This window comes from Austrofundulus limnaeus, unplaced genomic scaffold (assembly GCF_001266775.1).
Source record: "Austrofundulus limnaeus strain Quisiro unplaced genomic scaffold, Austrofundulus_limnaeus-1.0 Scaffold202, whole genome shotgun sequence".
Classification (NCBI taxonomy): Eukaryota; Metazoa; Chordata; class Actinopteri; order Cyprinodontiformes; family Rivulidae; genus Austrofundulus; species Austrofundulus limnaeus.
The window spans coordinates 870602-884365 of record NW_013952604.1 but is presented as its reverse complement, the minus strand read 5'-3'; the positions used below and the strand labels follow the sequence as shown (position 1 = coordinate 884365).

General features: G+C 39.3%; 1 protein-coding gene across 4 annotated transcripts in view; it reads right to left on the bottom strand.

Annotated features, from left to right (window-relative positions):
* The window catches only part of asmtl (acetylserotonin O-methyltransferase-like), a 36893-nt gene that overhangs the window by 13018 nt on the left and 10111 nt on the right, over nt 1–13764 (bottom strand). For 2 of the 4 annotated variants that reach the window (XM_014018813.1, XM_014018816.1), the window contains 10 exons: nt 11704–11768; nt 10893–11001; nt 8505–8727; nt 8191–8427; nt 5792–5954; nt 5516–5700; nt 5294–5426; nt 5081–5221; nt 4850–4972; nt 324–1078 (listed from right to left, as the gene is read on the bottom strand). In XM_014018813.1, the coding sequence (XP_013874267.1) occupies nt 873–1078; nt 4850–4972; nt 5081–5221; nt 5294–5426; nt 5516–5700; nt 5792–5954; nt 8191–8427; nt 8505–8727; nt 10893–11001; nt 11704–11768 (1585 nt within the window). In that variant the 3' untranslated portion in view covers nt 324–872. Of the gene's footprint in view, nt 1–323; nt 1079–4849; nt 4973–5080; nt 5222–5293; nt 5427–5515; nt 5701–5791; nt 5955–8190; nt 8428–8504; nt 8728–10892; nt 11002–11703; nt 11769–13764 lie in introns of those variants that run through there. The other 2 variants (XM_014018814.1, XM_014018815.1) reach the window with 1 other exon arrangement.

Sequence of the window (13764 nt, the reverse complement as noted above, 5' to 3'; positions counted from 1 at the left end):
CACTTGGGTTGTTACCGACATCTGGTGAAAATTTCATGTCATTAGCACCTCTAGTAATATATTTACTGAGAAAAATGGTGACGTGTTCAATACTTATTTTACCCGCTGTATAGTACATCACTGAAAGACAGGGTTTATGACCTGAAATTGGTACCAACAGGTCTTTATAGGTTGAGAACAAAATAAAGCCCACTTGACACTTACTGAAGTTTCCATGGACATTTTTGTGCAATTTTCAGTGCTGTTACCTAAACTGTCCAAACAGTTTGACCAAAAATGACAATTCTTTGTGTGCCTTTGACGAAACAAAAAATCAACATGAATAACTGGTAAACAAGGTTCATAGTAGTGGATTGCACATAACATTTGTGTTGGTCCATAAGATGCAAAAATACATAACAGAATGTCTTCTTTTATTTACTGAGTGAAATAAGAATTTGCACTTTACATGTGAAACAAGGCTTTTTGAAGAAGCTAGTAGACGTTGGTAATTATGGAACAGATTTTGTAAAATGTATGTTCTTAACGTGATGCGGAAAATAAAACTGAATAAAGACCACTGGATAAAAACCTTTATAGTGAGCAGGATCAGGATGTAGTGTATTCATGAAAGAAAAACACCTCTGTCTGTCATCATAACCAGAGGTTACAAAACAAAGTAGGGTCTAAATGTCCTCAAAAAGTTCTCACTTTGTTCAAATGCAAAAAAAAAGAAACAATAATACTTTCTGATTTTGTCCTATTTGACAAAAACATTTAAACCTAAAATAAAATAAACTAACTTAAAAAAATCTTGAATTTAGTGTTTCGTATTGGTAAAGTTTACCTATAAGACGAGACCTTCAGTTGTGCGTAGGTAAGGGTGTAGTTATTTATCCTTTTATGCAAAGCATGGCATCCAGGAGGCTGTTTGTGTGTTTGACATATGCTGTGATGAAACCGTGGTTCTTCAAAAGCTGACTGTACTCTGCTGCACTTCGCTGTTTCCCCTCGCTCATGCTGAGCGCCTGCAGCAGGCCGCAACTCGGACCGCTTCTGTCTTCCTCCAGAAAGATCTCGCCCAGCAGGAGGCCGCAGCCTGGCAGCATAAAGCACAGGCAAACATACATATTTAGAGATCAGGGGTTGGTTTTGTACCCCACTCATCTCTTCACATTACACTGCTTCAGGCAAACAACAAAGCATTTTATAAGCAGTTAGGCATTTTGGCTTAGTAGTGAACTTTTCAGCTTTTGGTAAGTGGGTGCTTCATGCTTTATAAACATTTTCTTACTTCTATAAAAGCTTAAAGGAGACATATCATGCTTTTAAATTATTCAGTTGGGACCTATATAAAGTGGAACTGCACTGCTTCGGTCTGAATTCCTCCTTATTGTAACTCCACAAGGCCCTCTTTCAACCAATCGATTTAAAAAACAAAAAGAAAAAAACAATTTGCTTCCAGAGCCGACTGTTAGCAGACTTTTAAAAAGATAGTCAAACTGTGGAAAAACTCATGAATTGAAATAAAACAGACGTTGTGCATGGAGGAATCTGACTGATGAAAAATGTGGAGCTTTACCTGCGACAGATTTGTGGACAATAATGTCGAGTGAYGAGTGTCTGACATTTTTCCTGCATCATAGACTCCAGCGGTAAGAAACTCCATGCAGTGATAAAGGCTGCAGCAGGGATGTCCCAGGAGCTTGGCATGGTGCGTCTCCGGGGCTATGAAAGCAGTGTTGCCAGGTCCGCTTATTATAAACAACTTTGCGCTTTWTTTTTTCCTAAAGTCGCTTGTAAATTCCGTGAGTAGCGGGTTGCGGTTTTTTGGGGCTTATTTTGAACGTGAGTTGCTTATTTTGGGCTTGCCTTTTTTTCCGAATGACATGCTTAACTCTGCTCCTGCTGAAGCAGAACACAAGGAGTAGTGGGTTTGGCCCTCCCATTCCCCCGTTTCCTGGTTGTCACTCCCGCCCGAGTTGAGTCGGCACACTTCAAACACACACACCAGAGCCCAGAGTGACGGGGAAACAAACAGGGGTGAGGCAGTGCGGTCTGGTCCAGTTCAGAACTTATGAATGGAGACTTGCTACAGCGCACATGCGCGTCTACTTCTAAAACACAGTGGGGATTGGTGGGCTCGATTTAATGGACCAGGACATTTTACACAGGTGGTGCACAGACAAAAAATAAATAAATAAAATATGCTGCTTTCATTGGGATAGTACAGTACAGTAAAATATTGATGAGTTTTAATTTGTTTGGAATTTGCTGATTAAATTTCATGAATTGAGCGAGAGAGAACAATATGAACCAGAGCCAATTTTTTTATATCAGCAAAAACTACTTCTTCACCTCTGAGTATAAGTGACAAAACAGAGTGAGAATGAGTTGCAGTAAGTCAGGAAAATATGAGGAAAAATATAATAAAAAGTGAGGAAAAAAGGAGAACACAAAAGATTTTTGGGAGTTTTTGTTGACTGTACTGACATTTTGCTGCAAAATGCACTTTTCTTATGATCAGAGTTTATCCATCCATCCATCCAATTTCTTCCGCCTATCCGGGGTCAGGTCGCGGGGGCAGCAGCTTCAGAAGGGAGGCCCAGACCTCCCTCTCCCCAGCCACTTCTTCCAGCTCCTCCGGGGGAACYCCAAGGCGTTCCCAGGCCAGCCGAGAGACATAGTCCCTCCAGCGTGTCCTGGGTCTTCCTCGGGGCCTCCTCCCGGTGGGACGTGCCCGGAATACCTCACCAGGGAGGCGTCCAGAAGGCATCCTTACCAGATGCCCGAGCCACCTCAACTGGCTCCTCTCGACGTGGAGGAGCAGCGGCTCTACTCTGAGTCCCTCCTGGATGACCGAGCTTCTCACCCTATCTCTAAGGGAGAGTCCAGCCACCCTGTGGAGGAAACCCATTTCGGCCGCTTGTATCCGGGACCTCGTTCTTTCGGTCATGACCCAAAGCTCATGACCATAGATGAGGGTAGGAACGTAGATCGACCGGTAAATCGAGAGCTTCGCTTTCTGACTCAGCTCTCTCTTCACCACGACGGACCAGTACAGCGCCCGCTTTACAGCAGACGCTGCGCCAATCCGCCTGTTGATCTCCCGCTCCGTTCTTCCCCCATTCGTGAACAAGATCCCCAGATACTTAAACTCCTCCACTTGAGGCAGGACGACCCCCCTGACCCGGAGAAGGCACTCTGCCCTTTTCCGGCTCAAGACCATGGCCTCGGATTTGGAGGCACTGAGCCTCATCCCGGCCGCTTCGCACTCGGCCGCGAACCGCTCCAGCGAGAGCTGCAGATCTCGTTCCGATGAAGCCAACAGGACCACATCATCCGCAAAAAGCAGAGATGCGATTCTAAGGCCACCAAAACGGATCCCCTCAACACCTCGGCTGCGCCTAGAAATTCTGTCCATGAAAGTAATGAACAGAATCGGTGACAAAGGGCAGCCTTGGCGGAGTCCAACTCTCACCGGAAACGAGCCCGACTTACTGCCGGCAATGCGAACCAGACTCTGACAACGGTCGTACAAGGACCTGACAGCCCGTATCAAGTGGCCCGGTACCCCATACTCCCGGAGAACCCCCCACAGGGCCCCCCTTGGGACACGGTCTAACGCCTTCTCCAGATCAGAGTTCAGAGTTTAAAAGTATGTTATTAAAATAATTGAAATTATTCAAACCATTAAAGTTGTTCATTTTTATGGTAATTTTTATCATAATTTTGCTGTTGCTTATGTATAATGCAATAATAAATGTATATGTTTATACAGTACTGTTATAATTTACCTCTATTTTACACAATGTGGGGGGTTGCCAGTTGGGCTTACTTTGGGCTTGTTTTCATAGAGCTGGTTGCTTGTTTCTGCCGCGAGATCTGGCAACACTGTTAGGTGTATGCGAAAATGAATGCCGAATAACGGTATGACCGTGCATTGACTGTTCAGCTTCATAACGAGTACCGGTATGTTCCAGGCTTAAGGACTTGAGCCGGTGAAGGAAATTTTGTAAGTGATTAGTTAGATGCAGTATTGTATTTTATACTTCCTGATCATTGCAGCCTTACAGTTTAAAGCAGAGAATAAGAGTTGGTGTGTGTTATCATGTGTTCTCTCTGTAACAAACAAAAGTTTGTTACGTTCTACGTCTGATGTAAAAGTTAACAACTCCAGGGGTGTAACCAGGAAGAGAAATACATTAGATCAATTCATCATTGTAGTAAAGAGAAGTTGTTTTGCGGAGTCTCTGCTTAGACCTAGCCTGGACAGACTGGGCTGCAAAACTAAATTTCCAAAAACACTTCTTCCCATATCAGAATGATTCAACCGTTTAATCTCTTCCTGGTTACACTGCTGAAGGTGCTAACTGTTTATACAAACAGAAAAAACACATCGATAACACACACCAACTCTTTGTCTGTTTTAAATACAATACTGCATCTAACATTCAGTTAATCATTTACAAAATTTCCTTCACTGTGACAGAACAGTTAAGAAAACGTCATAGAAAATAGAGAAAATGAGCATGCTGAAAAACATGACCGAAAAAGAACGGGGAGAAATTAAATACAACTTTTCTGCACCTCCACAAACTCCAAATACAAAACAAAATGTATTTAACAGCTAAAAAGGTGAGTTTTGAGTGATCTGTCCCTTTTTAACCCTCAGATTGCTGACAATTAGCAGCAGTTCTCAACCAGGCTGTAAAGAAGCGGCTCATTCTTAGATTTGAGTTTTCTCACAAAAGGGAAAGTAAACCTTGTGTCAGGTGCACCAGTCTTACTAAATGATTGCTTTATAAAGTATTTTAGCTTTCAACTTAATTATCTCAATAAAAGGATAATAAAGTTATAGGATTGTTACCTGGAGTACATGCAGCTGCAATTTTACTCAACAGAACGTGCAGCTTTTCCTCAGTCAAGTCGTGAAGAACTCTCACAAGGATATACAAGTCCGCTTTGGGCAACTCGTCTTTGAAGAAGTCTCCTGTTCATAAAATGAGAAAAAAGTCACATTCAATGACCACAGAGTGGGACGTTTAATAAAAGGGGATGATAATCAAAGCAATGTTTTAGAGTAGATGAACAAACTGACCAGCTTKAAATGAAACCCTGTTGTCTGTGTGCTGTGGATGGAAATGTTCACTCATCTCCACAACAACAGGCAGATCAAACACCGTCACAGACAGTTCAGGATGGGCTTTGATAAACTCATAGGCCATCACACCGGTGCATCCTGGAATAGCATAAACATATGTAAAGGAATGATTTGTGACGGATAAAATACAGGGATTTTTAGCAATCTCACCTCCGAGGTCACAGGCTGTTTTATAGCTGCTTAGGTCAAAAGATCTTGCTATGGCTTTAGCTGTGACTTTAGCAGAGCTATGCATGGCCTTCATGAATTTCAGTTTGGCTTCTTGGCTGTTACAGAAGGTATTCTTCGAAACAGAGACAAAATTGTTGTTTATCTCTTTGCATATCTTCTCTGTAGTGTATAAACCTGATGCTGAATGATCTGCTTACATACATCTTCAGCTTTCTTGACCTTATCACGCTGACTAGTTCCCTCTTTGACAGCACTTTGGAGATGCGAGTAAAGAGGCCACAGTGTGTCGTTGCAGTGCTGGATGTATCCGTGCAGGGAAAAATAAGCATCTGATCGCAAGAAATGTGTAGCCAGATCTGTGTTCTCGTATGCAGGCTTTGCACACGCTGCAAGAAGAAAAACAGACAGAAGAAGATATTTTAAGTTCATCTGAACTTTAATACTTGTATTTCTGAACTGAGCAGAGAGTTGACTGACTTTTCTCCTTAGTCTTCAACAGTCCCAGAGACACACAGGCTTCCAGCAGGCACTCAGTCCCCTTCAMAGACGAGTCGATCTCCTGGGCCACCTGCTCTGCATCTAGTCCCGGCCTACTGTGTAGCAAGTCGAACACACACAGCTTGGAGGCTGTAAAGAGTGCCTGGGACATTTTTAGATAAGCAGAAAAGATTTAGTGATTACAGAACACAATTGTGTTTAAGTAAATGTGACATAGGGTGACAAAAACTGCCTGCTAAGTTTTAAAATAAATGTGAAAATTTATTGCACCTCAGTGTTTTGGATAAAAAATGTGTTAAAAAATAGATTTACCAATCAGAGATGCTAACGAGGCAACAATGAGCATCTTTAATCTTGAATCAAAACAGCTAATTTCATTTCCACATTTTTTCCTAGGCAAAAAATAAGAAAAAGAAAACTACAGTTTCCAGTTTTAACAATTCAGAGAACTTAAAGTGCCTATGACATCAAATTTTTGTAATATTTTTTGAAAAGATAACATTAGCACATTGTTACAAAAGTTTCAAGCCAATGAGCTGAACAATTGTTCAGATATTTGCATGTGAAGTAACAGGAAGTGATGACAAAGGAGTGTCCTGATGCATCTCAGTAATCCAGGTAGAAAAAATCAAAAAGAAAAAAAGAAAATAATCCAGAGGACCTACTTAGGAGAATGTTAGCATGTTAACACAACAGTGCTACATGTCTAACAACACAGACTGTGACGAAGAATATGTTGTTCCTTTTGATTATTTTATCACTTTCAGAGCGAGATGAAGAGTCAGAGTTCAGATAATGTTTCAATAAACAAAGACCATGGAGTTTCCTTTCTCAAAGAGTGCCCCTTTTATGTCACTTCCTGTTTCATTTCGGGTGAGCTAAGTTCTAAAGAAAATATGCCAGTTATGTGACAAAATGGGTTAAATCATGTGTATTATGCCAAGTTTCTTAAATATAAAGATGTTTTTTTTTTTACTTTTTGTATTTGAAGCACAAGTTCACACAATCATGTCTCAATTCAGGGGCTGCACGCTCATGAGTGAGCATTTGTCGGCCGCATACGTCACTTCAAAGGCTCCTCGTCATGCGGCCAAGAAATGAGSCTAATAAACTCTAAAAATCCGAGGATGCATCTGTGTGTCCTCACCGGCCGAGGATATCCCAGGATTCAATGCGCCGACAGCAAACTAAACAAACGAAGATGGATGAGTTTTTATGTTTTTAACGAGTCAGTATAGTTTGAAAATTCCGATCGGAGAAAATAATTTATTTTTAAAAATAAGTTTAGCAACTTAGCTGATGAAATGTATGCTGCAATAAGATATTAAATTTAAAAAATGCAACTATAAGTACAGATAAGAGCTAAACCCGAATTATTTATGTTTATTTATTTACATGTAAAGTTTTAACTGTGAAATTATTCTTCCAGTGTAAAGACGTGTAAAAACATGTCTTACATGAAACTGATCACTCTGGTAAAGGCACACGGCCACGCAAACTTACATCAAGCGAAGGATAGACCGTCTCATTTCACAGTGGTTTTAAGCAGCCTACCCAGTCGGGGGAGGGTGTGGCCCACATGGCCCAGCTGGGATATGTACTCATGAGGACCAAGCCCATGAATTGAGACCCAGCTAATGCTGAATCATTGTTGCTTTATTTACTTCATGGAAAATAATAATGCTTCAGGAATGTCAATTGAAATGAATTAAGACTGAAACAGTCAATGAATAAGATGAAAAAATAAATAAGCTAACATGTCATGAATACAGAAAGGCAGCACAAGATATCTACCAAGGTGCTAAAACAAAAAACTAACAAAAAAGCCTAATGAAACTTCATCATAAAAAGACTAATTTCTTCAGTAAGCCAAACAACATTCATGAGCTAACAACGTTTAAAAAAAAACCCCGCAATGAGGTTAGGTTAATATTAACTTAACCATCAGTTTTGTAGGTTGAAATGATGCATGGAAACCAGTGAATCATTAAAATTTGCATGTAATGAAATGAGTAATTCCATATCTTTTTATGCCAAATTACTACAAGAACTTTTTTTCTGTCACACTTCTAAAAAATAATGCATAGCAGTATTTATCTGATCGGTTTAATCTGGAGACTAATGTTTTGTCATCACTTGAAAGTTCCAACCAACGAGCTAAGACAACCACAAACACTGCACATGAATATGTGCAGAAATAAAATTTGTGCAACACCTCTCTTTCACAATCATGTATGAGCACAGCACTTAGATCTTACGCTGCACAATGTGTGAAGAAATTAAACACATTTTACTTATTCTTTATTTCTTTATTCTATACTTATAAAAAATAAGAACCTACTTTTACTGTAAAAGTTCCTCAGAGAAACACAAACTACCTTTGATGCTTTGAATCCATCCAAAAGGTCATAAAGCYGCTGCAAGTCCTCTTTTGTCGGTTCACTGTCTTCATCTGCAGTCACATTGAGCTTAAYTCCATTTTCTTTGCTTATTATCAGTGTTGATTTATTTTCAGAGTCATGAAGTTTGCTCTGTTCATCACTGCAGTTAGACAAACTGTTGACCAATGTCCAGGATTTCTCACTCGCTTCACTTTGACCATCTTTCCTTTTCACCTGAAAGAGATGAAGGTTTGGGGTTAAAAGAATAGAAAAAACAACAAATTTGTCTCAAGATATTGAAATGAACAAACCTTATGAGCTGGACTGTCCGAGGGGTTGCTGCGTGTGAGACTGGATTTGTCTTTACGTGAGTTAGGTGGTTTCTGAGTAACCAAAAAACGGTGGTTGTAAATAACATCAAGCTGTTTGCAGAAGTGGTTGAGGGGGAACCCCACAACGTTTAGGAAGTCTCCATGGACATACTCCACCAGCATGCCACCAAGAGCTTGAATACCATAGCCACCAGCCTTGTCCCTAAAACACACAGAAACAGTTTCTCTGACCACTGTAGAGGATGTAAGTGAGGGAGGAAGAGGGGTGTTACGTTCTCCTTACATAGTTAACTAGTTTAAAGAATTACTTAAGACTTGGTAGTGTAACAATTCAAGACAAGAATAAACAATTTATTTCTCATTTTTCTACAACAATAATATGTATTTGGGCAGAATTTATTTTGTTTTATACGCACAAATATTTACGTAAAGTTTAACTATTTGATAGTTTACTTCGGAGTTTGGATAAAATTAAAACGTGTCAACCAGAATTGWTATTGCTTGTTGACCATGCCCAGGTGCAGGAATGTGGTCCAAATGGACTGGATGTGCCTACCCCGGGAGCTTAGCGTGAAGATATGATACCTGTTCAGGCTGGGACCCTGGAGTCAACCAAGGGTCAGTTGAGGTCGACAGCTGTCTGAAAGTCCCACAGCTGATGGCAGAGTTAAAGCTTGTCTGAGCTCTTCTTTGTGCCGTTCAAGGTGGCAGACATTCATCCTGACAAATTCTTTTAAAACTTTTCAAATTCCTCTTTTGGATAAAAATTGTTTGTTTTTTTTTGGATGATTATTCTGCTATTAGATGCTGTGCAGCTGGAAGGATTTTTGCTAACTCCTTTGTCTTGTCTTGTCTTGAACTGAACTGAATCAAACTGAACTGAACTGAACTGAACTGTGGGTGACAGTAGCCACTCCAATGGCTGATCTCACAGTAGTAATGTAAGTCTTTCAGTGTCTGTAGTTAACTATATTTCTTTTCCTACTTGCTTTAACGAAAATTGTTTCTGAGTAGGGCTGCAACGATTAATTGATTAATCGATGACTAATTTAATAATCGATTAATCGTTTTCTCTTTTCTTTTGTTCTTTACTTTGTTTTTCTCTCCAAACTGCTTTGACACCTTCCACTGCTACATCTGCCTTTCTGTCCTTGACACACATGCACAGTAGTGGTAACTGGGGTAGGCCGTGGACGTCACAAGACATTATACAGACAGGCTCTGGTATCATGGCTACCTGACAACAGAGCTCCAAGTGTGGGATCATTTTAAGAAAATGAAAGAGAAACCTGTGTAATATCTGCAGAGCAGAACTTRCCTTCCACAGCAATTATTTTTAGTTAGCATATAGCTAAAATCTAACGATGGTTATATAATAGCAGCTGCATTCTGGCGCGATTAGCTGTGTGTTTTATATTCAATTAACGTATGATCCGATTAGTCGACTAATCGAAAAAAATAATAGATGATTAATCGATTATAAAAATAATCGTTTGTGGCAGCCCTATTTCTGATAAAAAATTTGTTGCTTTTCTCTGCAGATATTAATGAAGACGCACACAAAAACACATCATGAGATTGCGGAGACGAAGATAAGACTGAACTCGACGCACAAAAGCTCAGTTTTTGTCTGACTTGTCAGCTCAAAAAAATGTTTTTGAAATCTCTCAGACTGAATTGATCCCTCTTAGATGTGCAATGCTGTCTGGTCAACATTCTTACAAACAGGAGTCTCTTTAAGATAAGTTCTTGARTGGGAAAAAAAAGATCTGTTAAAACCTATTATAGCTTTTCAATGATTTCACAATTGCTAAACAATAAATCAACATTATTCATGTTTCAAACAGGTCAGAATCAAATAAAAGAAACACCATTTATGACTTTTTAAGACTAAAAGAAATGTGTAAGCATTTGTCAGACTGCAGCTAATTTAGTGTCCAAGAACAGTGAATGTGCAGGAAACATCAGATATTATTTAGGTCAAAAGTAACTTAAAAAAAACTGTTCAGTTAGGAAAGATGACCTCAGGCTTAGAGGTCATGGTCAGGAGAGCACTTCTTCATGCTACACCACATTTTTCTCAAGCAGCAGCACATGGACTCAGACTCATCAGACATAATGAAAAAGTGAAGAGTTTGTAATTTGTTCTTCAAATGTACCTATGCTGACCTGAGTCTAAATATATTACAAACCGTGCCAAATACAACAAGACAAACGTCAGGGATTAAAGGCCAATAAGCAACAGGTGCATGGAGTTCACAGTTAAACAGTATTCATTGAACGGCTGCTTGGTCCAAGCTGCTGCGTAAAAGGGGRATCAATAGCTATTACATAGTGAAGCTCAAAGTTCACATTGTTCTTACTCACATGGGTTCACCACTATTGATGTACTCCCATAGCATATCTTCTGAGAGATCAGCAAACTTCACCTTTGTTTCTTCATAGAAGTGTATCAGCTGGTAATCCACTTCTTCATCTGTGTGAAGAGGGTCAGGAAAGTTTAGGAATCAAATGTGTTTGTGATGAAGGCATTCAATTCGACCAAGTAAGGCTCACCGTACACATTTGTGACCAATCACATCAAAATGAGTCAAATTTGTTCAAAAATGACCTAATCATGTTTTCAAATTCCTGGCTTTAAAAGCTACATTTTGATACTTAGATCATCCTGATATCATTAGTAGATCTAGAGATATTATTTAATTTGTCTTGTTTTTTTACAATCATGCATAAATATTTAGTCTAAATCCTTATTTCATGTAATTTTAATGGATTTTCTATGTCATTTGAAAAAAAGAAACCTCAAATAGTATTTTAATATTGAGATGTCCCAGCTGGAAAGAAACAAAAAAAAAAAAAAAAAAAAAAAGCTTTGATAGCTTACAGTGAAAATCTCAACATTTTAAAGTGTTTTTTTTCCTCAAAATCTGGTTTTTGGTTGCCAATACTCAAAAAAGTGCTATTTCTTCACATACAACTTTTAGACTTAATCCTCATTTTGATGTGATGGATCACATTTAAGAAACAAATGTACAATATACATTACTTTAAGCTTGTTCCTTGGAGCTGGTTTTGTAAAAATCCTAAAATGTATTTTCACTTTTGCAAGCTTGATAAATTTCACCCAATGGTGAATGAATGAATGGTGAAGTCAAACTGTCACAGAGTTGTAACTTACCTTCCTTCTCATGACAGAGGATAATAGCAACACCAGTAAAGACGCTGTGCTCTTTACCACTCAGGCTGAAAAAGAAGAGGAAAGATAGTGAAGAACAACATACAAAAAAATATTGGGTAGAACTTCATAATAACTACACCTTATTTATCCTTACTTAATCATTAATAAATGGTTGGTTAACCTTGAAAACATCAATAATTTAGGATGATACTTAATAAGCTAAAAATTAATCCAGTTGCTAATGCTTTAACCATAAAGGCTAACTAGAGAAATTGCATTTCCTGCGAAAATGCTAATGTGAATCCTTCATGCTGAAAACGTTAGCTGAAAGCTGCTGAAAATATTTGATACGAAGTGTTAATGTGAGCTCACTTTGAAAAACTGAAAGAAGCAAAAAAGCCTAACTTTGCAGAAAAACAGTAAAAAGCACAAATCTAGTTGAAAGCAGAAAACAGCTAGAAGCTAAGAGCTAAAACAGCTGAATATAGCTGAAAACATCTGTAAGAAGCATAAATAGCACTAGGTAGCTGTAAAAAAGTATTAAAAGTAGAAAAAAGCATAAGAATAGCTAAAGTAGCATAATATAGCTAAAATGAGCATAAAATAAGCTAAAGGTAGCAGCCAGTGTTTCCCCTACCATTATACAGGTGGGGCGGCCTCCCGCCAACGAGACGGCCCGCCCCTCTAAGAATTTCACGGCATGCAGTTATTTTTATTTAAATAAGGCCAGATCAAGTCGAGAGCTATTTTTTGCATCTCTCCACATCCACCTCTCACCAAACTTGGGGAAAAAGACGGCGCAGAGAGAGGCTGAGCGCTGTGTGTGGTCCTCACAAAGACAGGAAGACGTGTGTGACATTAGACGCGCAGCTCTGTTTTTAATCACGTAGCACCAATGCGACAGCTTTGCAAGCTACTTTTTCTTTCTTTAAAAGAAAATGTGACAGGTGAAGCCACAGCATGGTTACTACCTTATCAATAATTACTGCCTTTTTTCTTTCTCTGTGGGTGGGGGGTCAGCTTCACTCAGCTGCAGGTGAACACCTCCCGGGAATGCNGACAGGTGAAGCCACAGCATGGTTACTACCTTATCAATAATTACTGCCTTTTTTCTTTCTCTGTGGGTGGGGGGTCAGCTTCACTCAGCTGCAGGTGAACACCTCCCGGGAACGCACACATCTCCTGGACTATTTTCCACCGAGGATTACGTCGTATTTTATATTTATTATATTTCTAAAAGCACTTCGTAGCATTTCCTCCTGTGTGTTCACGTCACGAGCGCAACAAAACCACRACAGATCAGCTGACTGTTTTTAAAGCGAGGGGCAGCGAACATGTCCACCTGCAGCTCGGCTCCGWACAGCCTGGGAGTTCATACATGTCAACCCCTTCAGACACGTGTTTAATGAGCATCAAAAACTTGTAATTTGCGCAAAAAAAAATCTGTATTAATCACGCGGATGGGGTGGAGAGGAGGTGAGCTGACCGCAGCTGCGCGGGGTGGGGAGGAGGAGGGTCTCTTAAAGACGTGTCTACATTTGATTTTTATTTTTTCTAAAATCACAGTTCTCTGAGTCAGCTTCAGGTGCTTGTAGTTAATCATAATATCTTCTAAATTTAACCAGGTGTTTCATTGCCTTTAAATTACACAATAATTTTACTGGAGAAACTCAGTTTGGTTAAAAAAAAACAGTAAATATATATATATATTTCTGCTGTAACAACTATACTGCAGCCATGGTCAATTAAACACAGAATTTACAAAACATATCTTACATATAAAATGTGCCTTGTTTTCAAGTGAGTTACATAAAAAAAATCAGTTTTACATATTTACTTGGCAATGGTTTAAAGTGGACATGTCAAAAAAACTCCACTGTTTTAACTGACAAATACATTTTGTTGTGTATTTGGAGTCTCTTAGAGTGCAGAGAATTTTTTATTTAGTTTCTCCCGGTGCTGCAAAGATATCTTTATATTCCGTTTGAGTCTATTATGTTTTCTAGGGTGTATTCAGACCAGGAAAGTCCTTTGGTCCAATTGTTTGGTCCGGACCAAAAA